Below are 27,028 nucleotides of genomic sequence, written 5' to 3' on the forward strand. Positions count from 1 at the left end.
ACTGGAAACATCCTCAAAAAATTCCAGAAGATTTGTCAAGCATGATTTCCCTTTCACAAATCCATGCTGACTTGGACCTATCATGTCACCTCTTTCCAAATGCGATGCTATGACATCCTTAATCATTGATTCCATCATTTTACCCACTACTGATGTCAGGCTGACCGGTCTATAATTCCCTGTTTTCTCTCTCCCTCCTTTTTTAAAAAGTGGGGTTACATTGGCTACCCTCCACTCAATAGGAACTGATCCAGAGTCTATGGAATGTTGGAAAATGACTGTCAATCTATCCGCTATTTCCAAGGCCACTTCCTTAAGTACTCTGGGATGCAGTCCATCAGGCCCTGGGGATTTATCGGCATTCAATCCCCAACACAATTTCCCCAACACAATTTCCCGACTAATAAGGATTTCCCTCAGTTCCTCCTTCTTACTAGACCCTCTGACCCCTTTTATATCGGAAGGTTGTTTGTGTCCTCCTTCGTGAATACCGAACCAAAGTACTTGTTCAATTGGTCTGCCATTTCTTTGTTCCCCGTTATGACTTCCCCTGATTCTGACTGCAGGGGACCTACGTTTGTCTTTACTAACCTTTTTCTCTTTACATATCTATAGAAACATTTGCAGTCTGTCTTAATGTTCCCTGCAAGCTTCCTCTCGTACTCTATTTTCCCTACCCTAATCAAACTCTTTGTCCTCCTCTGCTGAGTTCTAAATTTCTCCCAGTCCTCAAATTCACTGCTATTTCTGGCCAATTTGTATGCCACTTCCTTGGCTTTAATACTATCCCTGATTTCCCTTGATAGCCACGGTTGAGCCACCTTCCCTTTTTTATTTTTACGCCAGATAGGGATGTACAATTGTTGTAGTTCATCCATGCGGTCTCTAAAGGTCTGCCATTGCCCATCCACAGTCAACCCCTTAAGTATCATTCGCCAATTCACGCCTCATAGCTTCAAAGTTACCCTTCTTTAAGTTCTGGACCATGGTCTCTGAATTAACTGTTTCATTCTCCATCCTAATGTAGAATTCCACCATATTATGGTCACTCTTCCCCAAGGGGCCTCGCACAACGGGATTGCTAATTAATCCTCTCTCATTACACAACACCCAGTCTAAGATGGCCTGCCCCCTAGTTGGTTCCTTGATATATTGGTCTAGAAAACCATCCCTTATGCACTCCAGGAAATCCTCCTCCACCGTGTTGCTTCCAGTTTGGTTAACCCAATCTATATGTATATTAAAGTCACCCATGATAACTGCTGCACCTTTATTGCATGCACCCCTAATTTCCTGTTTGATGCCCTTCCCAACATCACTACTACTGTTTGGAGGTCTGTACACAACTCCCACAAATGTTTTTTGCCCTTTGGTGTTCTGCAGCTCTACCCATATAGATTCCACATCATCCAAGCTAATGTCTTTCCTAACTATTGCATTAATCTCCTCTTTAACCAGCAATGCTACCCCACCTTCTTTTCCTTTTATTCTATCCTTCCTGAATGTTGAATACCCATGGATGTTGAGTTCCCAGCCCTGATCATCCTGGAGCCACGTCTCTGTAATCCCAATCACATCATATCCGTTAACATCTATTTGCACATTTAATTCATCCACCTTATTATGGATACTACTTGCATTAAGACACAAAGCCTTCAGGCTTGTTTTTTTAACACCCTTTGTCCTTTTAGAATTATGATGTAGTGTGGCCCTTTTTGTTTCTTGCCTTTGTTTACTAGGCCTTCCACTATTGCTTTTTACCTTTCTACCATCTGTTTCTGACTCCATATTACTTCGCCCTATCTCGCTGCATAGGTTCCCATCCCCTGCCATATTAGTTTACACACTCCAGAACCGCATTAGCAAATGTTACCCCCAGGACATCAGTTCCAGTCCTGCTCAAGTGCAGACCGTCCCTTTTGTACAGGTCCCACTTCCCCCAGAACTGGTTCCAATGTCCCAGGAATTTGAATCCCTCCCTCTTGCACCACTGCTCAAGCCACGTATTTATTCTAACTATCCTGCTCCCTCTATTCTGATTAGCACGTGGCACTGGTAGCAATCCAGAGATTATTACCTTTGAGGTCCTACTTTTTAATTTAACTCCTAGCTCCCTAAATTCAGCTTGTTGGACCTCTTCCTGCTTCTTACCTATATCGTTGGTACCTACATGTACCACGACAACTGGCTGTTCACCCTCCCTCTCCAGAATGTTCTGCAGCCGCTCCGAGACATCCTTGACCCTTGCACCAGGGAGGCAACATATCATCTCGGTTGTGGCCACAGAAACTCCTATCTATTCCCCTTACAATAGAGTCCCCTATCACTATAGCACTCCCACTCTTTTTCCCACCCTTCTGTGCATGCAGAGCCAGCCACGGTGCCATGAACTTGGCTGCTGCTGCCCTCCCCTGATGAGTCATCCCCCTCAACAGTACTCAAAGCGGTGTATCTGTTTTGCAGATGGGTTGGGCAGAGGGAGGTTGGGCCGAGGCTGGGCCGGGGTAGGTCAGGCCGAGACGGGACCGGGCGGCCGCAGGTCAGGCCTAGGCCGGGGGAGGTCGGGCCGAGGTGAGGCCGGGAGGCCGCAGGTCGGACGACCCTACCACAGATCAGCCGGAATTCCGCAACGTTCTGGATTCTGGAACTCCGGATTTTGGACGTCTCATCCGTGCCACTTCCCCCCACATCAGAAGGTTTTATCACTTTCCAGCTCCTGATACTATCTGCATTCCTTGCTCTGTTCCTGCCCCACTGCCCTCACCTTAATGCAAGTCTTGTGCCATTTATGCTTTCAGATACTCAGACAGAAGCTGTCGATCCTGCACCAAAGCCCCCCCCCCCCCGCCACCCCACCAAGACATTCTGCGGGGAGAGGAAGAGGATGAGGAAGAGCTGAGCACTGCATTATTGCTTCTCTCACCCACAGGCACCAGCACAGATACTGGCACTACGCATTCCTTAGAGGGTAGGCTAGTAGAGGGGTGTGCACTGGGGACAAGCGGGCTTCAGCAAGACCCACGGGAAAGGAAACCTCGGGAGCCATCTCCCCGGAGGGCACTTTCGCATCGAGTTCTGCTCCACAGGATTCAGTTGAGGATTTCGATGGCATTCACACAAAGGGTGATGGCCATGCACTCTGACACCATAGGTGCGATGGCAAAGGTGTCCGTGAGCCTCTCGGCAGTGGTAAGGAGCCTGCCTCCAGCATTGCGCAGAGCTCGCACACCATGGAGCCCATCATTGCCAAACTGCAGATGCTGGTGGTCTCCCAGAGAGACCGTGCGGATCCAGACCTGATGACACGTCATGGGCGACATGGCAGCTTCCATTGCAGCACAGGTGGAAGCAACTCAATGTCTAAGTGCTGTAATTTATATAATGGTTGGTGACATGGAAGCTCAGTCTGCTCTCATGCAGTCTCATCTTAATGCTATACAGCGTCAATTTGGGAAGAAAGTTTCCAAAATAGTTCAGGAGCCCCAGGAATGAATGCAGCTCCGAAGTGTTACGGGGTCTGGGTGCTCTCTGGATCGCTTCCGTCTTGGACGCAGTAGGGCTGATCCCGTCTGCTGCTACCCTCATCCACAGGAATTCTACCTCTGGAGCTAGGAAGACGCATTTCGCCTTTTTCAGTCGCAGCCCTACCCGGTCCAGTCTGCGTAGCACCTCCTCCAGGTTGTGGAGGTGTTCTTCAGTATCGTAACCCGTGATGAGGATGTCGTCTTGAAAAACCACCATCCCTGGAATCGACTTGAGGAAGCTTTCCATATTTCGTTGGAAGATCGCGGCGGCCGAGCGAATCCCGAACGGACATCTGTTGTACTCAAACAACCCCTTGTGTGTCATGATGGTGGTCAGCTTCTTCGACTCACTCGCCAGCTCCTGGGTCATGTAAACTGAGGTCAGGTCCAATTTTGAAAAAAGTTTGCCACCGGATACCGTCGCAAAGAGGTCCTCCGCTCTCGCGAGCGGGTACTGGTCTTGGAGTGACACCCGATTGATGGTGGCCTTGTAATCGCCACATATCCTCACCGACCCATCCGCCTTGAGCACTGGCACAATCGGGCTCGCCCAGTCACTGAATTCGACTGGCGAGATGATGTCTTCCCTCAGCAGGCGGTCCAATTCGCCTTCTATCTTTTCCCACATCACATACGACACCGCTCTGGCCTTGTGGTGTACTGGCCTGGCGTCCGGGTTTATGTGAATCACTACCTTGGCCCCCATGAAAGTGCCAATGCCGGGTTGAAATAATGAGTCAAATTTGTCCAGGATCTGTGAGCATAATACTCGCTCCACAGAGGAAATTGCATTGACATCGCTCCATTTCCAGTTCATGACAGCAAGCCAACTCCTCCCCAGTAGTGCGGAACCATCCCCTGGGACAATCCAGAGTGGCAGGCTGTTCTCTGAATCTTTGTGGGTCACGTCTACCGTGGCGCTGCCTAGCACCGGAATGATCTGCTTTGTGTAAGTCCGTAGCTGTGCATCAATCGGCGATAATTTTGGCCTCCTGGCCTTGGACGCCCACAACTTTTCAAACTGTTTGATACACATCAGGGACTGGCTGGCCTCCATGTCTAACTCCATTGATACTGGGATGCCATTGAGGAGCACTTTCATCATTATCGGTGGTGTCCTGGTGTATGAACTGTATACGTGCTCCACATGAACTCGCTGAACTTCAGCTTCCAGCGATTTCCCCCAGCATTCATTTCTGCAATTTCTGCAGGTATTTTGCTCATCTCTGCAAACTCTGGCTGAGTGTGTGCCTCCACGCCTCCAGCATGAGCTGCGGTTTGAAACAAAAGGTCCCTTGCCAGTCGATCATCCCTGACTGCCCCTGTTATTGCCCTTGAGTGCACCATTAACAGGTGTTGATGGCCCCATTACTGGCCGCATTGTCTCTTGCAATCGCCGTTCAGCTTGCCATTGTCTCTGTCGAACTCCCCCTCTGGGTTTGACTACATGTTGGGGCATGCCCGACTGCCCTTGTCTGCCTGGAGAACTGTGTGCTGCTTTAACAATGTTGAATCTCTGTCCCAACCATTCCTTAACACAGTACCTCTCGTCTGTTCTGCTAGTGGCCATGCTCGCGTGGTTTAAATCCCAGTTTCTTGTCGCCATTGATACGTCCTTACTATACAGTATAAATGCACATGAGGCCCATGCTTGAGAGAAGGTCAGTCTGTGACCTGTCCTTTATTCCTTAGCACTCAAGTGCAGGAAGTGGGTGGAGCTTCCCCTTTTATATCTGAAGGTCTAGGTTAGGAGTATCTCCCACAAGTTCACCACCTAGTGGTCAGTGTTCTCACGGTGTACAACTTAGGTCAGATTATACATGGGTTACAATGCTGGTTGAATACATGACACCATGGAGCCCATCATTGCCAATCTGCAGATGCTGGTGGACTCCCAGAGAGACCGTGCGGATCCATTGCAGCACAGGTGGAAACAACTCAATGTCTAAGTGCTGTAATTTATATAATGGTTGGTGACATGGAAGCTCAGTCTGCTCTCATGCAGTCTCATCTTAATGCTATACAATGTCTTGGTGCTGTCATTCAATCAGTGAGTGCTGGCATCCAGTCTCAGACTGGTCTCAGCTTGATGCCACGCATAGTCTGACTGGTTTCCTGCAGTCAGTGACTTCTGGCATCCAGTCTTGGTCTGCCCTCATGCAATCTCAGTTGGATGCCACGCATGCTTTGACTGCTGCCATCGCCACTGGGTCCACCACAGTCCACCGGGGATTTCACGGTGTCGCAGCAGCCCACCAAACTGTGCGCCAGCAGATTGGTGAACGCTGAGGTGCTGTCCTGGGGGAGTGGCAGTGGGTCAGCGGAGCAGGAACCTGCTGTCCTCTCTCAAAATAAAAGTATTCCTGAGCCACTACCACTCCATCATTGCACTTGTCGCTGGCGTTCACCCAACCAGCCCAGACTGTCGCTGCCCAGCCCGAGGTGGTGCAGCCTATAGCCGGGCCTTCCAGGCCCAGAGCTGGTCGAGGGCCTTTTGCAAGGCCATCTGTTGTCTCTGGCCCTGACATACAGCAGCTTTCCGCCGGCCGTGCTGCAGCCACAGAGGACACGCTGCAGAGGAGCCCTAGATTAGTTAAAGCAAAAATGGGATATAAGGAAATGCACAAGGGTGATTCGTAAATACATTATGGAAGCGTTTATTGGTGCAATATAAATTTGGATTGGAATGTTTAATCTATGCTGTTGTCTCTCATTTCAGTTTTGGGGCTTTGGTATGGAAGGGAAAATGGATGTCGTGATGGGAATGTCTCGAGGGACCGGGAAGTGGGATGGAATTCACTTGATCCGAACACCCTTGCAGAATGGCCATGGACTCGCTGCCTTCTCCATCGCTGTTGTCATTGCTCCTGCTCCCCTTGCTCCACCTCCTCCTCTTGCACCTCCTCCTGCTCCTCCTCCTCCTCGAATGGTGCAGCTATGCCTAGTGTCAATGGCTGTGCCCTCATGATGGCGAGGTTGTGCAGCATGCAGCAGACAAAGACGAATAGGGACAACTGCTGAAGCAAGTACTGGAGGACTCCTCCCGAGCGGTCAAGGCAGCAGAACCGTTGCTTCAGCACTCCGATGGTCTGTTCAATTATGTTCCTGGTGGTGGCATTGCTCTCGTTTTATGAGTCATAAACCAGGTGGAGAGCGAATAGCCCGTGTCTCCGAGCACCCAGCCGCGAGCTTGATGTGGTGGCTGAAACAGAGCTGGCACACCGATCTGGCGTAGGATGACGGCATCGTGGCTGCTGCCACAATAGGGGGCATTCACAGGGAGGATTCTGCGTGTGTGGTCACACACCAACTGGAGATTCAGTGAGTGGCAGCCCTTGTGGTTATGGAAGACCTCAGGATTGTGATGCGGTGCCCATAAGGCGATGTGGATGCAGTAAATGGCACCCTGCACCATGGGGAAGTCCGCTACCCTGCTGAAGCAACATTCATGCTTTTGCTGCTTCTCTCTGGTCATGGGGAAGGAAATGTAGTCCACCCCCCTTCTGTACAGTGCATCTTTGACCTCGCAGATGGAGCAATGGACAGCAAACTGCGAGATGTTGGTGATGTCTCCTGTCGCTCCTTGTTTCTGTTACCTCCAGACTCAACTATTCCAATGGTCTCCTGCCCAGCAGCCCAACTTCCATCCTTCAAGCTCATACAAAACTCTCCCGCCCCGATCCTAATTCGCGCCAACTCCTGTTCAGCTCATGTGCTCACTGACCTACATTGGTTTGCGATCCCTGAATGCCTCCATTTAAAAATTCTCATCCTGGTGTTCAAATCCCTCCATGATCTCATCCTTCCCTAGCGCTGTAAGTCGTTGTTATAAGAAATAATCTTACGTATAAAAGTAAAGACATCTTATTGCAATTATATAGGGCCCTGCTGAGACCGCACCTGGAGTATTGTGTACAGTTTTGGTCTCCTTGCCATAGAGGGAGTGCAACCAGACTGATTCCTGGGATAGGGGGATTGTCCTGTGAGGAGAGATTGAGCAGACTACGCCTATATTCTCTAGAATTTAGAAGATTGAGAGGTGATCTCATTGAAACATACAAAATTCTTACAGGGCTAGACAGAGTAGATGCAGGGAGGATATTTCCCCTGGCTGGGGAGTCTAGAACCAGGGATCACAGTCTCACAATAAGGGGTCGGCCATTTAGGACTGAAATGAGGAGAAACTTCTTCACTCAGAGGGTGGTGAATCTTCGGAATTCTCTCCCCCAGAGGGCTGTAGAGGTTCAGTCGTGGAGTATATTCAAGACAGAGATCGATAGATTTTTGTATATTAAGGGAATCAAGGGATATGGGGATAGTGCAGGAAAGTGGAGTTGAGGTAGAAGATCAGCCATAATCTATTGAATGGTGGAGCAGGCTCGAAGGGCCAAATGGCCTACTCCTGCTCCTATTTCTATGTTCTTATCATAACCAAGTTTTTTCCTGAAATCCTACAACTTTGAGTTTAATTCGTAACTGTCCATGTGATGTTTTATGAAATGCCTTTTGATTGTCTGAGTACACATGGCGTTGGACTTGGGTTGTCATTTCCAAAAAGAAATCAAGATTGGTCGGGTAGGATCTTTCCTGTTTGAAGTCATGTTGATTGTTGTTAACGGGGCTGTTGTCACACAGAAAATTCTCAAAGTGATTTCCTGAGTGTTCATGGACTCCAGGAGAGCCAGTGCACACTCAGAAGGTATCAGTAGATTGGCCAGGTCACTAGGACAATTCCCTGATCTTTTTTGAATACTGCAATAGCATCTTTGATATCCATCTGAACAGGCAGACTTCAGTTTAACGTCTCATCTGAAGGTCATCGCTTCCAAAAATGTAGAACCCCCACCCGGCCCCACTCAGTACTATGCTGGAGTGTCAATCGAGGTGATGTGCTCAAAATCTGGAGAGTGGCTCACTTCCAACTAAGTCAGCATGGGTTTATGAAGGGGAAGTCATGTTCGACAAATTTGCTGGAATTCTTTGAGGATGTAACGAACAGGGTGGATAAGGGGGAACCAGTGGATGCGGAGTATTTGGACTTCCAGAAGGCATTTGACAAGGTGCCACATAAAAGGTTACTGCACAAGATAAAAGTTCACGGGGTTGGGAGTAATATATTAGCATGGATAGAGGATTGGCTAACTAACAGAAAACAGAAAGTTGGGATAAATGGTTCATTCTCAGGTTGGCAATTAGTAACTAGTGGGGTGCCGCAGGCATCAGTGCTGGGACCCCAACTATTTACAATCTATAGTAACGACTTGGATAAAGGGACCGAGTGTAACGTAGCCAAGTTTGATACAAAGATGGGAGGAAAAGCAACTTGTGAGGAGGACGCAAAAAACCTGCAAAAGTACATAGACAGGCTGAGTGGGCAAAAATTTTGCAGATGGAGTTGGAAAGTGTGAGGTTATGCACTTTAGCAGAAAAAAAATCAAAGAACAAGTTATTATTTAAATGGAGAAACATTGCAAAGTGCTGCAGTACAGCAGGATCTGGGGGTCCTCGTGCATGAAACACAAAAGGTTAGTATGCAGGTACAGCAAGTAATCAGGAAGGCCAATGGAATCTTGGTCTTTATTGCAAAGAGGATGGAGTATAAAAGCAGGGAAGTCTTGCTACAGTTACACAGTGTATTGGTGAGGCCACACCTGGAATATTGTGCAGTTTTGGTTTCCATATTTAAGAAAGGATATACTTGCTTTGGAGGCAGTTCAGAGAAGGTTCACTAGGTTGATTCCGGAGATGAGGGGGTTGACTTATGAGGAAAGGCTGAGTAGGTTGGGCCTCGACTCACTGGAATTCAGAAGAATGAGAGGTGAAACGTATAAGATTATGAGGGGGCTTGACAAGCTGGATGCGGAGAGGATGTTTCCACTGATAGGGGAGACTAGAACTAGAGGGCATAATCTTAGAATAAGGGGCCGCCCATTTAAAACTGAGATGAGGAGGAATTTCTTCTCTCAGAGGGTTGTAAATCTGTGGAATTAGCTGCCTCAGAGAGCTGTGGAAGTTGGGTCATTGAATAAATTTAAGACAGAGATAAACACTTTCTTAACCGATAAGGGAAAAGGGGTTATGGAGAGCAGGCAGGGAAGTGGACCCGAGTCCATGATTGGATCAGCCATGATCGTATTAAATGGCGGAGCAGGCTCGAGGGCCCCGATGGTCTACTCCTGCTCCTATATCTTATGAGTCCCGCCAATACAGTTAGAGTTTGCTTCCTCATAACTGGTAAGCTGCTTGACCAGAAACAGAGTCCGCCCTCTTTCAACCACGTAACAACAAGAACAACTTGCATTTGTATAGCGCCTTTAGCATAGTAAAACATCCCAAGTTGCTTCACAGGAGCGTTTATCAAACAAAATTTGACACCGAGCCACATAAGGAGATATTAGGACAGATGGCCAAAATATTTGCTCAAAGAGGCAGGTATTAAGGAGCATCTTAAAAGAAGAGAGAGAGCGAGAGAGGCTGAGGTTTAGTGAGGGAATTGGGGCCTTAGACGTGGCCACTAATGGTGGAGTGATTAAAATCGGGGATGCGCAAAGGGCCAGAATTAGAAGAGTGCAGTGATCTTGGAGGGTTGTAGGGCTGGAGGAGGATACAGAGATGGGGAGGGACAAGGCTATGGACGGATTTGAAAACAAGGTAGATAATTTTTAAATTGAGGCATTGCCGGACCGGGTCCCAATGTAGATCAACAAGCACCAGAGTGATGGGTGAACGGGACTTGGTGTGTGTTAGGATACAAGCAGTAGAGTTTTGCATGAGTTCAAGTTTATTGAGGGTGAAAACTAGGAAACCGCTCAAGAGAGCATGAAATAGTCGAGTCTAGAGGTAACAAAGGCACAGGTGAGGATTTCAGCAGCAGATGAGCTACAGCAGGAGTGGAGATGGGCGATGTGACAGAGGTGGAAGTAAGTGGCTCTACAGTGGAGCGGATATGTGGTCGGAAGCGCATCTCATGGTCAAATAGTACGCCAAAGATTTGGATGGTCTGGTTCAACCTCAGACCGTGACCAGGGAGAGAGAATGGAGCTGGTGGCTTGGGAATGGAGTTCATGGTGGGGACCGAGTAGGCCAACAAGCACATGGTGGGGTGATAGGTGAACTGGACTTGGTGCAAGTTAAGATTCGGGCATCAGAGATTTTGATGCGCTCAAGTTTACGGTGGAAGTTTGAGAACCCAGGAAATCATTTGAAATGTTGCGTCTGAAGGTAAAATAAGCTTCAGCAGCAGATGGGTTGAGGCAGGGGCGCAGACTGGTGATGTTACGGAGGTAGAATCAGCGTTGAATTACAGGATTTTAGCGTGACTCATTTTATGTTGAAGGTGTTCCGCTGCTCAATTCTTCTTTCACCAAATTATTCCAGGGCTCTAGTGATGTTGATACACAACGCAGGAGAGCACTGCGGGCGCTACCAGAGAATTATTGCGATGCTCTTGAAGCAATCCCTGTTCGTATTTGCACACGATCACAGTAAGTACCGTCTGCGGCTCTTAACTCCAACACAACAGTCCATCAGGAAAGTGTTTATGTGGTGTATGTAGCACACAAATCACTGACTCCACACGGTCTGGTATTGTAATAACTGCAGTGACCTTGGTCCTTTATTGTTTAGCTCCAGAGTGCCTCTCAGGTGTGGTGGGCAGCCTTTTATACTACCTCTTGCAGGTACTTTCAGGTTTCCCACCACAGCGCTCTCTGTGGTGCACCATTGTACTTATATTATACATTTAATGTACCTGGACAATACATAACATCTCACTCCGCGCCCCCCCCCCCCCCCCCCCCCACAGTTCCAAAAAGCCATTGCCGGTAACCTCTGTCTTGTTCGTCCAGGTGGGTTAGAGAGTGAGTCCATGACCATCCTATGCAGAGATTATTCAGTGCAAGCATGTGGTGTTTGCAGTCCTTGCATGGGTGATGAAGTGTCGGGTATAACCTCCAACAGAAAACAGGTATACATAGACGGTACATTTGTATGGTACATATAATGTGTGGTACAGCTGGTATGTCAAAAGATTGCAGGTGCACTGAACAGTTGTTTAATCCCAGCTCTGCTGGATAAGGTACGGTGGTATACTGCCCCCTTTTTACTGGGCTTCACTGAGACAGGGTATCACAACTGGTGCGTTGCCTCTGTGCTCAGTAGTCGTCTTAGCGGTTCATCTGCAGCCGCTGAACCCTTGCGTTATTAGTCACGGGTCCGTTAACCCTTTCACTTGTTTTACTTGTACCCTGTGATATGACTCTTTTCGTAAATCATTCATGTCCATCATTTTTAAACACAGTACCCATTCAGCATTGTAAATCCTTCATATCCCTCGTTTCAACCGTTTAAACATTCAGTTACCAACCAGCATCAAAAAAATACATTTCATCGAAAAGAAAATGTAACTCTTATCCTATCACGTCACCATACCAGGTCTCATTACTCCTAAGACTCGCTCTTGCCTTACAAAAGTCTCTTTGTGGGGACCACCAGTGGTGTAGGGTCCTTTTAAGGCTCCCAGGTGCATTACCCTTTTAAGACGCCATCTTGTGGTTCCCACGAGGCTTTCCTTGGGCTCCGCCATTTTAGTCGCTGGCCTATGTTTGCCGAGCACTGCTGCCACGAGGCCCGCCGCCATCTTGAGCTCGCTGACAAAGAAGAAAGAAAGTATAAAATCACACTTGAAGGGGGGAAAATTCTGACCTCGGCTCCAGCATTGCAGGTAGTACCGATAATCCGCATGTTGGTGATGATCCGAGCCCGCTCATTACAACAATCATGGTAGGAGGGACTGCGGTGGAATGATTGCGTCCTTTGGGTAATTGTTGTAGATGTAATGGAAGTAACACATGGCAAAGCAATGGAAGCTTTTAAGGAGGCTGGATCGATTGTGCGATTATACGTGCGGAGAAGGAAGTCTGTCTGGAAAGATCTTAGAAATGAAACTTGTCGCATTCTCCCGGGTCATACCTGCCGCCGCTGTAGCCTCCTCTCCTGCCGTTCCGGCCGCCGCTGTAGCCTCCTCTCCTGCCGTTCCGGCCGCCGCTGTAGCCTCCTCTGTTCCGGCCGCCGCTGTAGCCTCCTCTGTTCCGGCCGCCGCTGTAGCCTCCTCTGTTCCGGCCGCCGCTGTAGCCTCCTCTGTTCATAGAAACATAGAAACATAGAAAATAGGTGCAGGAGTAGGCCATTCGGCCCTTCTAGCCTGCACCGCCATTCAATGAGTTCATGGCTGAACATTCAACTTCAGTACCCCATTCCTGCTTTCTCGCCATACCCCTTGATCCCCCTAGCAGTAAGGACCTCATCTAACTCCTTTTTGAATATATTTAGTGAATTGGCCTCAACAACTTTCAGTGGTAGAGAATTCCACAGGTTCACCACTCTCTGGGTGAAGAAGTTCCTCCGCATCTCGGTCCTAAATGGCTTACCCCTTATCCTTAGACTGTGACCCCTGGTTCTGGACTTCCCCAACATTGGGAACATTCTTCCTGCATCTAACCTGTCTAACCCCGTCAGAATTTTATATGTTTCTATGAGGTCCCCTCTCATTCTTCTGAACTCCAGTGAATACAAGCCCAGTTGATCCAGTCTTTCTTGATAGGTCAGTCCCGCCATCCCGGGAATCAGTCTGGTGAACCTTCGCTGCACTCCCTCAATAGCAAGAATGTCCTTCCTCAGGTTAGGAGACCAAAACTGTACACAATACTCCAGGTGTGGCCTCACCAATGCCCTGTACAACTGTAGCAACACCTCCCTGCCCCTGTACTCAAATCCCCTTGCTATGAAGGCCAACATGCCATTTGCTTTCTTAACCGCCTGCTGCACCTGCATGCCAACCTTCAATGACTGATGTACCATGACACCCAGGTCTCTTTGCACCTCCCCTTTTCCTAATCTGTCACCATTCAGATAATAGTCTGTCTCTCTGTTTTTACCACCAAAGTGGATAACCTCACATTTATCCACATTATACTTCATCTGCCATGCATTTGCCCACTCACCGAACCTATCCAAGTCGCTCTGCAGCCTCACAGCATCCTCCTCGCAGCTCACACTGCCACCCAACTTAGTGTCATCCGCAAATTTGGAGATACTACATTTAATCCCCTCATCTAAATCATTAATGTACAGTGTAAACAGCTGGGGCCCCAGCACAGAACCTTGCGGTACCCCACTAGTCACTGCCTGCCATTCTGAAAAGTACCCATTTACTCCTACTCTTTGATTCCTGTCTGACAACCAGTTCTCAATCCATGTCAGTACACTACCCCCAATCCCATGTGCTCTAACTTTGCACATCAATCTCTTGTGTGGGACCTTGTCGAACGCCTTCTGAAAGTCCAAATATACCACATCAACTGGTTCTCCCTTATCCACTCTACTGGAAACATCCTCAAAAAATTCCAGAAGATTTGTCAAGCATGATTTCCCTTTCACAAATCCATGCTGACTTGGACCTATCATGTCACCTCTTTCCAAATGCACTGCTATGACATCCTTAATAATTGATTCCATCATTTTACCCACTACCGATGTCAGGCTGACCGGTCTATAATTCCCTGTTTTCTCTCTCCCTCCTTTTTTAAAAAGTGGGGTTACATTGGCTACCCTCCACTCCATAGGAACTGATCCAGAGTCAATGGAATGTTGGAAAATGACTGTCAACGCATCCACTATTTCCAAGGCCACCTCCTTAAGTACTCTGGGATGCAGTCCATCAGGCCCTGGGGATTTATCGGCCTTCAATCCCATCAATTTCCCCAACACAATTTCCCGGCTAATAAGGATTTCCCTCAGTTCCTCCTCCTTACTAGACCCCCCGACCCCTTTTATAACCGGAAGGTTGTTCGTGTCCTCCTTCGTGAATACCGAACCAAAGTACTTGTTCAATTGGTCCGCCATTTCTTTGTTCCCCGTTATGACTTCCCCTGATTCTGACTGCAGGGGACCTACATTTGTCTTTACTAACCTTTTTCTCTTTACATATCTATAGAAACTTTTGCAATCCGTCTTAATGTTCCCTGCAAGCTTCTTCTCATACTCCATTTTCCCTGCCCTAATCAAACCCTTTGTCCTCCTCTGCTGAGTTCTAAATTTCTCCCAGTCCCCAGGTTCGCTGCTATTTCTGGCCAATTTGTATGCCACTTCCTTGGCTTTAATACTATCCCTGATTTCCCTTGATAGCCACGGTTGAGCCACCTTCCCTTTTTTATTTCTATGCCAGACAGGAATGTACAATTGTTGTAATTCATCCATGCGGTCTCTAAATGTCTGCCATTGCCCATCCACAGTCAACCCCTTAAGTATCATTCGCCAATCCATCTCAGCCAATTCACGCCTCATACCTTCAAAGTTAGCCTTCTTTAAGTTCTGGACCATGGTCTCTGAATTAACTGTTTCATTCTCCATCCTAATGCAGAATTCCACCATATTATGGTCACTCTTCCCCAAGGGGCCTCGCACAACGAGATTGCTAATTAATCCTTTCTCATTACATAACACCCAGTCTAAGATGGCCTCCCCCCTAGTTGGTTCCTCGACATATTGGTCTAAAAAACCATCCCTTATGCACTCCAGAAAATCCTCCTCCACCGTATTGCTTCCAGTTTGGTTAGCCCAATCTATGTGCATATTAAAGTCACCCATTATAACTGTTGCACCTTTATTGCACGCACCCCTAATTTCCTGTTTGATGCCCTCCCCAACATCACTACTACTGTTTGGAGGTCTGTACACAACTCCCACTAACGTTTTTTGCCCTTTGGTGTTCTGCAGCTCTACCCATATAGATTCCACATCATCCAAGCTAATGTCCTTCCTAACTATTGCCTTAATCTCCTCCTTAACCAGCAATGCTACCCCACCTCCTTTTCCTTTTATTCTATCCTTCCTGAATGTTGAATACCCCTGGATGTTGAGTTCCCAGCCCTGCTCATCCTGGAGCCACGTCTCCGTAATCCCAATCACATCATATTTGTTAACATCTATTTGCACAGTTAATTCATCCACCTTATTGCGGATACTCCTTGCATTAAGACACAAAGCCTTTAGGCTTGTTTTTTTAACACCCTCTGTCCTTTTAGAATTTTGCTGTACAATGGCCCTTTTTGTTCTTTGCCTTGGGTTTCTCTGCCCTCCACTTTTCCTCATCTCCTTTCTGTCTTTTGTTTTTGCCTCCTTTTTGTTTCCCTCTATCTCCCTGCATTGGTTCCCATCCCCCTGCCATATTAGTTTAACTCCTCCCCAACAGCACTAGCAAACACTCCCCCGAGGACATTGGTTCCGATTCTGCCCAGGTGCAGACCGTCCGGATTGTACTGGTCCCACCTCCCCCAGAACCGGTTCCAATGCCCCAGGAATTTGAATCCCTCCCTGCTGCACCATTGCTCAAGCCACCTTTTGATTTCCTTCTACTTCTTTTTTGCCTTCTCTCAGCTGGAGCTGCACCGCTACGCCTCTCTGGACTCCCGCCTCTCTCGACGCTCCCCGGACTGCTGAGCCTTTTATAGGCCGCTGCCTCTCTTGACTCCCGCCTCTCTCGACACTCCCCGGACTGCTGAGCCTTTTATAGGCCGCTGCCTCTCTGGACTCCCGCCTCTCTCGACGCTCCCCGGACTGCTGAGCCTTTTATAGGCCGCTGCCTCTCTCGACTCCCGCCTCTCTCGACACTCCCCGGACTGCTGAGCCTTTTATAGGCCGCTGCCTCTCTGGACTCCCGCCTCTCTCGACGCTCCCCGGACTGCTGAGCCTTTTATAGGCCGCTGCCTCTCTGGACTCCCGCGTCTCTCGACGCTCCCCGGACTGCTGAGCCTTTTATAGGCCGCTGCCTCTCTCGACTCCCGCCTCTCTCGACACTCCCCGGACTGCTGAGCCTTTTATAGGCCGCTGCCTCTCTGGACTCCCGCCTCTCTCGACGCTCCCCGGACTGCTGAGCCTTTTATAGGCCGCTGCCTCTCTGGACTCCCGCGTCTCTCGACGCTCCCCGGACTGCTGAGCCTTTTATCGGCCGCTGCCTCTCTCGACTCCAGCCGCTGTAGCCTCCTCTCCTGCCGTTCCGGCCGCCGCTGTAGCCTCCTCTGTTCCGGCCGCCGCTGTAGCCTCCTCTCCTGCCGTTCCGGCCGCCGCTGTAGCCTCCTCTGTTCCGGCCGCCGCTGTAGCCTCCTCTGTTCCGGCCGCCGCTGTAGCCTCTGCCGCCGCCCGACTTTTTCTCTGCGTGGGCCCCTCCCCAGTTAGTCGGCCATCGATGGACCTCCCGCTCATCGCCTGCAGCTCCCCGCTGGCCCACACCCCAGCAATCGGCCCGCACCTACAAGACTGCTCTTTGGGAACCCGGGGAGCAGCAGTCTGTGGAGGAATGAAGTCTTCCCAGCTCCCACGGACCTTCCCCATCCATCTACTGCCGAGTACTGTCGGCCCATCGCCTGCAATGACCCACAAGGGTAAACCGTGCGTCTCGCCCCCATGAGATACCTGCACATCCGCTCTGCCGAGAACAGGTATCAGTTCCCTGGTGTAGGTACGCAGTTTAGCCAGGACCAGGACCAGCTCGGGACGTGCAGCCAGGTTGACCCACAGTTTTTCAAAAGTTCTCTGACTCATCAACGACGGACCCGATTCCGTATCCACTGCCATACTCACTGGGACTCCGTTAATTTTGACATCCATAATCATTGGGGGCGAATCGTCGGTGCACATATATAGTCCCATCACCTCATCTTCTTCTACCTGCTCCTCGCTGGATGGTGGATCATCCCCCATCTCCTCAGGCACATGGTGAGTCAGATTTCTTTTACACAAACGCTGAAGGTGGCCTTTCGTGTGGCAGGTATTGCACGTGTACTCCTCAAACCTGCACTGGTGAGCCCCGTGGCTTCCTCCACATCGCCAGCATGGTGCTGCTTGATTGTCCCCCCTCAGCGGACTCTGAGTTCCAGGACCCCGAGGTCCGTGCTCTCTGCCCCGGGCAGAGCCACATTCTGCAGTTTTGTCCATGGTGGGCGCTATCCTGTGGACAGTGCCTGCCGGGTTCGAGACTGTGTGGATCATTTGCTTGGTGCTGCAAGTCGAGGTCATATATGCCCGGCTGATGGTGATGGCCTTTGTCAGGGTGACTGTGGGTTCCGTGGCTAGCAGCTTGTGAAGGAGGCTCTCATGGCTAATCCCCATAACAAAAACGTCCCGCAACGTCTCGTCAAGGTGTGCGCCAAAATCACACGGCGCCGCGAGTCTCCTGAGGTCCGCAGCATATTTGGTGACATTCTGGCCCTCAGGTCTGCAGTGATGGTAAAATTTGTATCTGGCCGTGAGGATGCTCTCCTTTGGTTTCAACTGGTCACGAATGAGTGCGACCAGCTCCTCGTATGACTTGTCCTTGGCGCTCGCAGGTGCCAGCAAATCCCTGACGAGACAGTAAACCTCATCGCCACAACTGGAGAGCAATATCGCCTTACATTTCTCTCTCAGTGCGTCCGTGTTCCCCGTCAGGTTGTTTGCTGTGAAGTAGTACTCGAACCTTTCTGTAAAGGCCTCCCAATCATTGCCCGCGGTAAATTCCTTTAGCGAGCCCAGGGTAGCCATGTTTGCGTGAAGTTCGTCCGTGTCCTCGTTGCCAACGTGGTGTATGTAGCACACAAATCACTGACTCCACACGGTCTGGTGTTGTAATAACTGCAGCGACCTTGGTCCTTTATTGTTTAGCTCCAGAGTGCCTCTCAGGTGTGGTGGGCAGCCTAATACTACCTCTTGCAGGTACTTTCAGGTCTCCCACCACAGCGCCCTCTGTGGTGCACCATTGTACTTATACATTTAATGTACCTGGACAATACATAACAGTTTATTTGCAGCATTTTCTGGTGGCCAGTGATTGCTGTACACACAAGGTTATCGCTCTAATATGTTGTTCTTTACTATCGATTTCACCTTCCTCCTCATGAATTAGGGTGACCATAACGGAAAATGTAGCGACATTTCTTTAGCAGCCTATATTTTAACAGTTGCACATAAACACTACAAATGCAAAATGCATGTAATTACTGCGGATGTATCGTCATGCTAATGAAGCGCATCCAGACACCGTTTATAAATAGAATAACACTTAGTTTTTCACACCCACTGTCTACACTGCTGCAGGCAGTTGCTGACACCTGACCTTTTGTCTCTGTTGTGCGCATGAGTCGCCGGCCGCGTTTTTCAAAAACAAACACGCCATATATTAACGGAATTGTTGGCCGTAACCGTCACCGACCGACCAATTGGCTTTGGAATTGCGACCATTTCGAATTGTGGGGCGGGGTGGGGGGGGGGGAATGGAGATGATGAAATCAGAATCCCGCCAACCAATCAGCTCGCGACCGCCTGCGATTCAAACTGGTCCATCCTGAAGCAAACAAAGCGGGATAGGGAAGAAAAGTAGGGCCTTGGTTCTCGAGAGGGGGTGGGTCGGGAGCGCAGCCGAACTCACTGGCGGCGGTGTCCACCCCTCAGTCGGTGCTCAATGGACGTGGACACTAACCAGTACACCAGCCCCTTACACCGCCAAGGCCACCTCGGGGCTGTCGCGTGAACGGCACAGGTCTATGGAGTGTCTTCCTCCGTTTCGGATGCCCCCAAAAGTTCATCACCATCCTTCACCTGCTCCACGATGACATGCAGGCCTTGATCCTTACCAACGGATCCATCACCGACCCAATTCACGTCCGGACTGGGGTCAAACAGGGCTGCTTCATTGCCCCAATCCTCTTCTCAATCTTTCTCGCTGCCATGCTCCACCTCACAGTCAACAAGCTCCCCGCTGGAGTGGCACTAAACTACAGAACCAGTGGGAACCTGTTCAACCTGCGCCATTCCAAGCCAGATCCAAGACCATCCCAACCTCTGTCGTCGAGCTACAGTACGCGGACGACGCCTGTGTTTGCGCACACACAGAGGCTGAACTCCAAGTCATAGTTGACAAATTTACTGAGGCGTACAAAAGCATGGGCCTTACACTAAACATCCGTAAGACAAAGGTCCTCCACCAGCCTGTCCTCACCGCACAGCACTGCCCCCCAATCATCAAGATCCACGGCATGGCCCTGGACAACATGGACCACTTCCCATATCTTGGGAGCCTCCTATCAACAACAGCAGGCATCGACGACGAGATCCAACACCGCCTTCAGTGCACCAATGCAGCCTTCGGTTGCCTGAGGAAAAGAGTGTTTGAAGACCAGGCCCTCCAAACTGCCACCAAGCTCATGGTCTACAGGGCTGTAGTAATACCTGCCCTCCTGTATGGCTCTGAGACATGGACCATGTACAGTAGACACCTCAAGTTGTTGGAGAAATATCACCAAAGATGTCTCCGCGCGATCCTACAAATCCCCTGGGAGGACAGAAGCACCAACATCAGCGTCCTCATTCAGGCTAACATCCCCAGCATTGAAGCATTGACCACACTCAATCAGCTCCGCTGGGCAGGTCACATAGTTCGCGTGCCAGATAAGAGACTCCCAAAGCAAGTGCTCTACTCGGAACTTGTCCACGGCAAACGAGCGAAAGTTGGGCAGAGGAAACGTTACAAGGACACCCTCCCTGACAAAGCATGACATCCACACTGACACCTGGGAGTCCCTGGCCCAATACCACCCTAAGTGGAGGAAGTGCATCCGAGAGGGCGCTGAGCACCTCGAGTCTCAACGCCGAGAGCATGCAGAAATCAAGCGCAGACAGCGTAAAGAGCGTGCGGCAAACCAGTCCCACCCACCCCTTCCCTCAACGACTCTCTGTCCCACCTGTGACAGAGTCTGTGGCTCTCATATTGGACTGTTCAGCCACCAAAGAACTCACTTCAGGAGTGGAAGCAAGTCTTCCTCGATTCCGAGGAACTGCCTATGATGCATGTGTGTTGTGCATCATATCCCAACACTAGAAATTAACAGCTAGGCTATTTGGCTACGGGTTTCGTGAACTGGGGACTGTCCCCGAACAGCGTGGACATATGGTCACCCTCACGTAAATGCAAGATGATGCTCGGTATGGTGATGGGGAAAGAAAGACTTACATTTCTATAGAGTGTGTCACGCCGTCAGGACATCCCGAAACGCTTTACAACTAACAAAGTGCTTTGGGAATAAAAACAGAAAATGCTGGAAATACTCAGCAGGTCACTCAGCATCTGTGGAGAGACAAACAGAGTTAACGTTTCAGGTCGATAACCTTGCTTCAGGTCATCAACATGAAACGTTAACTCTCTTTCTCCACAGATGCTGCCTGACCCGCTGAGTATTTCCAGTATTTTGTGTTCTTATTTCAGATTTCCACCACCCACAGGGTTTTGCTTTTGCAAAGTACTTTTGGAGTGTAGTCGCTATTGAAATGGAGGAAACACTGCAGCCAATTTGCGCAAAGCAAACTCCCGCAAACAGCAATGTGATAATGACCAGATAATCTGTTTTGTTGCGTTGATTGAGGGAGAAATATTGTCCAGGACTTCCCTGCTCTTCTTAGAAAAGTGCCATGGGATCTTTTACGTTCGCCTGAGAATGCAGACGGGGCCTCGGGTTAACAACTCATCTGAACGACGGCACCTCCGACAGTGCAGCACTCCCTCAGCACTGCACTGTTAGCCCAGATTTTTGTGCTCAAGTCGCTGGTGTAGGACTCCCCTTTCAGGTGGACGTAACCATTCTTTCTGTCTTTCCTGGACTGAGCAGAAGGCAGTAAATGTCATGACAACAAGGAATAAATCCTCTTGGGTAGTATTCTCTGGATTACTCCTGGTGGCATGAGCTAGTGAGTATAGAAATAAGAGGATAGAACAGATGAATGTGTGGCTGGAGAGATACTGCAGGAGGGAGGACTTCAGATTCCTGGGACATTGGGATCAGTTCTGGGGGAGTTGGGAACCTGTACAGCCAGACTGGTTGCACCTCAACAGTGCCGGAACCAATATTCTGATGGGGATGGGGTGGGCGGGGTGTTGGTTGATAGTGCTGTTGGGGAGGGTTTAAACTAATTTGGCAGTGGGATGGGCACCAGGATGTAGCAATGGAAAGGAGAAACAATGTGCAAAGGATTGGGAAAGCCAGATAGCACTAGAGTAAGAAATAATAAGGTATTAGGTGGGGGTCAGACTAAGAGAGAATACAAGAAAGTCTAAGATAGGTTTACAGCGCACGTGTGTAATGCACGAAGCGTGGTAAATAAGGTCGGTGAGCTGCAGGTGCAAATAGCCACATGGGAATATGATGTCGTGGCGATAACGGAGACCTGGCTCAAAAAAGGGCAGGATTGGGTTTTAAATATTTCTGGATACAAGGGGAGGCGAAATTAGGCTCCAAGCGGGGCACTAAGGGGCACAAATGGGTTTTCGCCCCGGGGGTAGGGGTGGACACTACCGGTATCTGCACAATGGTGCCAGACTTACAAAACTGTAATCGAACAATGGGCTGCCTTTAAAGAGGAGATGGTTCAGGTACAGGTGAGGTACATTCCCACGAGAGGGGACATAAGAACATAAAATTAGGAACAGGAGTAGGCCATTCGGCCTCGCGAGCCTACTCCACCATTCAATAAGATCATAGCTGATCATCGACTTCAACTCCACTTTCCCGCCCACTCTCTAAATCCCTTGATTCCCCTAGAGTCCAAAAATCTATCTATCTCAGCCTTCAATATATTCAGAGACTCAGCATCCACAGCCCTCTGGGGCAGAGAATTCCAAAGATTCACAAAACTCTGAGTGAAAAGTAGAGCAACTAAAGCCGGAGCTCCCTGAATGATGAAAGAGATAGAGAGTAAGATCAAACAAAAAAAGAGCACGTATAATGGATGTCCGGTTGAGAATATAAGTCAGAATCAGGCTGAATGTAGAAAGTTCAGAAGGGAAGTGCAAAAGAAAATTAGAGGGGCAGCGAGAGAGAGAATGAGAATCGAATGGCAGCTAACATAAAAGGGAATTCAAAAGTCTTCTCTAGGCATATAAATAGTAAATAGGTCGTAAGAGTTGGTGTTGGGCTGATTAGGGACCAAAAAGGAGACATACGCATGATGGCAGAGGTACTAAATGAGCACTTTGCATTTGTCTTTACCAAGGAAGAAGATGCTGCCAAAGTCATAGTGAAAGAGGAGGTAATGGAGATAGTGGATGAGATAAAAATTGATAAAGAGGAGGTACTAGAAAGGCTGTCTATACTTAAAGTTGATAAGTCACTAGGACCAGGATGGGATGCATCCTAGGATGCTGAGGGCAGTTAAGGAGCAAATTGCGGAGGTACGGGCCATAATCTTCCAATCCTCCTCAGATACAGGGATGGTGCCAGAGGACTGGAAAATTGCAAATGTTACACCCTTGTTCAAGAAAGGGTGTAAGGATAAACCCAGCAACTACAGGCCAGTCAGTTTAACCTCGATAGTGGGGAAGCTTTTAGAAACTATAATCAGGGACAAAGTTAACAGTCACTTGGACAAGTGTGGATTAATTAAGGAAAGCCAGCATGGATTTGTTGAAGGCAAATCATGTTTAACTAACTCGATTGAATTTTTTGCTGAGGTAACACAGAGGGTTGATGAGGGCAATGTGGTTGCTGTGGTGTACATGGATTCCAAAAGGCGTTTGATAAAGTGCCACATAATAGGCTTGCCAGCAAAGTTGACGCCCATGGAATAAAGGGACAGTGGCAGCATGGAAACAAAATTGGCTAAATGACAGGAAACAGAGAGTAGTGGTGAACTGTTGTTTTTTGGACTGGAGGAAAGTATACAGTGATATTCCCTGGAGATGGTACTAGGACCACTGCTTTTCTTGATATAAATTAATGACTTGGATTGGGTATAAGGGCACAATTTCAACATTTGCAGATGACACAAAACTTGGAAGTATAGTTAAGAGTGAGGAGGATAGTGATAGACTTCAAGGCGACAGAAACAGGCTGGTGAAATGGGCAGACATGTGGCAGATGAAATTTAACACTAAAAAGTGTGAAGTGATACATTTTGGTAGGAAGAACGAGTAGAGGCAATATAAACTAAAGGATACAATCCTAAAGGGACGGCATGAACAGAGACACCTTGGGGTATATGTACACAAATTGTTGAAGGTGGCAGGGCAGGTTGAGAAAGTGGTTAAAAAAGCATACGGGATCCTGGACTTCATAAATAGATGCACAGAGTATAAAAGTGTGGAAATTATGATGAACCTTGCTAAAAGGACTGGTTCGGTCCTAGCTTGGAGTATTGTGTCCAATTCTGAGCACTGCACTTTAGGAGGGATGTGAAGGCCTTAGTGAGGGTGCAGAAAAGATTTACGAGAATGATTCCAGGGATGAGGTACTTCAGTTACGTGGATAGACTGGAGAAACTGGGGTTGTTCTCCTTAGAGCAGAAGGAGATTTGATAGATGTGTTAAAAATTATGAGGGGTCCAGACATGATAGATAAAGAGAAACTGTTCCCATCGGCGGAAGGGTCAAGAACCAGAGGATACAGATAAGGGGCCGAAATTGCCCCCGTTTATAAGCTCCATTACCGCCTCTAAATTACCGCTGGGCTGGGAGCGGCGGGAACGGGTATCCGCACCGCCGTGTTCCCGCCCCGTCGGACATGCGCTGACCCCACACCGACCAGCGCAAATTGCCCCGTGGGAGTGGCGCCACACCGGTCTGTACCACTGACAGCTTTCCCCTGCGGGAAGATACCGCCGTTAAAGGGAAGGGCGCGCTGCAGTGGCTGCCATTTTATTTTAATTGTTGTTCAACTCCTAGGTTTGGCCGGGCCGCCAACAGGCAGCCCGGCACCTGCTCTTGGGTTCCAGGCCGCTGGCTCGGCCACAATCCTCCCTGGTCGCCCAGTGGACCTAACTAAAATACATGCATAGTCTGCAGCAGCCCTCCCCGAGCTGATCAGCTCCTCCTGAACACAGGAGCAGCGACTAACCCAGCTGAGACAAGTGACCTGAGCACTGTCCTGTTCTGTCTGCCTCACCGAGCCTTTGAGGGATCTTTCCACCCAGTTGTTTAATGCCTGTAAGCCTTTCTTTTTTTTCCTTCCTTACACAGTTGGCCATGGGCAGAGTGAGGGCCCGCGCATGATGGTGCCTGATTTTAGAATATATATCCGGGACTGCCTGCAGCACCTTGACATGTTTAAGAAAATGTACCCGACGCTAAAGCTTTACTTATTTTCAGTGTCCATGGTAAGTGATCCATTGGTAAAAAATTGAATTAATTTGCACGTTATTCTATTTTATCACCTTTTCTATGTGTATAAATATATATATATGAGCAAGAAGGCGGGTAAATAACCCGCTTGTAGCTTTTTCCCAGTGCTCCATTAGCAGCTCATTTACAACATGCCCTGTAACCTATGGTTTTTTGGAGTTCATTCCCTCTGCTCATTTCCTCCCCCACCCCATCTCCCTCCACTCCACCATCAAACTCCACATAGATTCCTGTTTGACATCGAGATGGAAACCAGGTGGGTTTGCTGTGATTTTTTTCTTTTCCTATTTGAATAAAGAATTTAATGGATTCTGTGTGAAGACTTCGTTGAGTTCATGAACTCTTCACCAACACATCATGAACCGGCAGCATGCACTTTGACAGCCTCCCTTACTTAATTTACTACATTGAGTCTTTTAAGCAGAGGGGCATTTTCTTTCAACAACATCATCATCCTAGGCAGTCCCTTGAAATCGAGGAATACTTGCTTCCACTCTGAAAGTAAGATCTCAGGTGACTGAACAGTCCAATGCGGGAATTACAGTCTCTAACAGGTGGGGCAGACAGTGGTTGAAGGAAAGGGTGGGTGGGGAGTCTGGTTTGGCTCCTGCTCCTCCCGCTGCCTGCGCTTTGTTTCTGCATGCTCTCGGCGACGAGACTCGAGGTGCTCAACGTCCTGCCGGATGCTCTTCCTCCACTTTGGGTGGTCTTGGGCCAGGGATTCCCAGGTGCCGGTGGGGATGTTGCACTTTATCAAGGAGGCTTTGAGGGCGTCCTTGAAACGTTTCTGTTGTGTTACTGTAAAGCATGCACTCCCATGTTCTACCACCAGGGAGCTCATCCCCTGAAGTCCCAAGGGATCCCAGCATCTCTTGGGAGCACTGTATATAAACCGGCCCCCATGGCCTGTTCCTCACTCTGGAGTGTCTTATTAAAGACTGAGGTCACTGTTACTTTAACCTCCCTGTGTGCAGCCTCATCTGTGTTCGGAACACATTAGTTTCCCATGCCCACCTGGGGCTCACTTGCCGTGCAGGAGTTCCGAGTAGAGCGCTTGCTTAGGGAGTCTCGTATTGGGCATGCGGGCGATGTCGCCCGCCCAATGGAGCTGGTCGAGTGTGGTCAGTGCTTCGATGCTGTGGATGTTGGCCTGAGCGAGAACACTGACGGTGCATCTATCCTCCCAGCGCTGCCTCCGCAAGATCCTACCTCTCACAACAGCACCACCTTGAGTCCCTGGGGTGGGGGTGGGGGTAGGTGGGTGTGGGAAAGAGTGTCGCATGGAGATCACTTTCCCAAGACAGAAAGGCTTCAGAATGCAGGCGATATAAAATCGACTGAAGTGGCTGTGCTCAGGCTGGAGTTCGATTTGAAATGCCCAGCTCGTCCAAGTTGAAGAGCAACCTTTAGTCTCCGGGTCGAAAGAGAAAAATCAATGTAGAACGATACAATGCCGACTCAGCAGCATTCCCAATTACTGAAGGGATACAGTCGATAGAAACTGTAAGAGCTGAGGGATGGAGAGTCAGCGAGGTTCCTTGGGAGAGGAGAGTCAGACTTCAAGGGTTAAGTTACAAGGAGAGATTTCACAAACTAGGGAGGTATTCCCTAGAATTTAGATGGTTAAGGGGTGATCTGATTAAAGTTTGCAGGATGTTAAGGGGAACAGATAGGGTCGAGAGAGAGAAAGTATTTCCGCTGGTTGGGGAGTCTAGGGCAAGGGGGCATAGTGTAAAAATTAGAGCCAGACCTTTCAGGAGTGAAGTTAGGAAACACTTCTACATACAGAGGGTGGTAGAATTCTGGATCTCCCTTCCGCAAATGGCAACTGATGCTAGCTCAATGTTAATTTTAAATCTGAGACTAATAGCTTTTTGTTAATCAAAGGCATTAAGGGATAAAGGCCAAAGGCGGCTATATGAAGTTAGATCGCAGATCAACCATGATCTCATTAAATGGCAGAACATGCTCGAGGAGCTGAATGGCCTCCACCTGTTCCTATTCTCAGGTTCCGCCCACATTCCGCTTTTAATTCACACACGAGCTCAGGCGGTTCATTTTTTCCCCTCCAATTAACAGTGTCATTTTTTTTCAAATCAATTTTGTGTTCATCAAGTTGGGGCTGTTAGTTCTGTGAAATGGATCTGTGAAATTGACATTGATCAGTCGCAGAGCAGATACAGCACAGAGCACAGAACATGCGCAACACGAGACTCCCTAAGCAAGCGCTCTACTCGGAGCTCCGACACAGCAAGCGAGCTCCAGGTGGGCAGAGGAAATGTTTCAAGGACTCCCTCAAAGCCTCCTT

The 27,028-nt window shown here is 48.9% G+C and overlaps 1 protein-coding gene across 2 annotated transcripts in view; it reads left to right on the forward strand.

The window, feature by feature from the left end:
- Window positions 1–27,028, forward strand: part of LOC139277342 (monoglyceride lipase-like) — a 63,881-nt gene that overhangs the window by 16,405 nt on the left and 20,448 nt on the right. For both annotated transcript variants that reach the window (XM_070895690.1, XM_070895689.1), the window contains exons 2-3: window positions 10,902–11,008; window positions 24,559–24,695. In XM_070895690.1, coding sequence (XP_070751791.1) covers window positions 10,902–11,008; window positions 24,559–24,695 — 244 coding nt within the window. The remainder of the gene's footprint in view (window positions 1–10,901; window positions 11,009–24,558; window positions 24,696–27,028) is intronic.

This window comes from Pristiophorus japonicus, chromosome 12, assembly GCF_044704955.1.
Source record: "Pristiophorus japonicus isolate sPriJap1 chromosome 12, sPriJap1.hap1, whole genome shotgun sequence".
Taxonomy (NCBI): Eukaryota; Metazoa; Chordata; class Chondrichthyes; family Pristiophoridae; genus Pristiophorus; species Pristiophorus japonicus.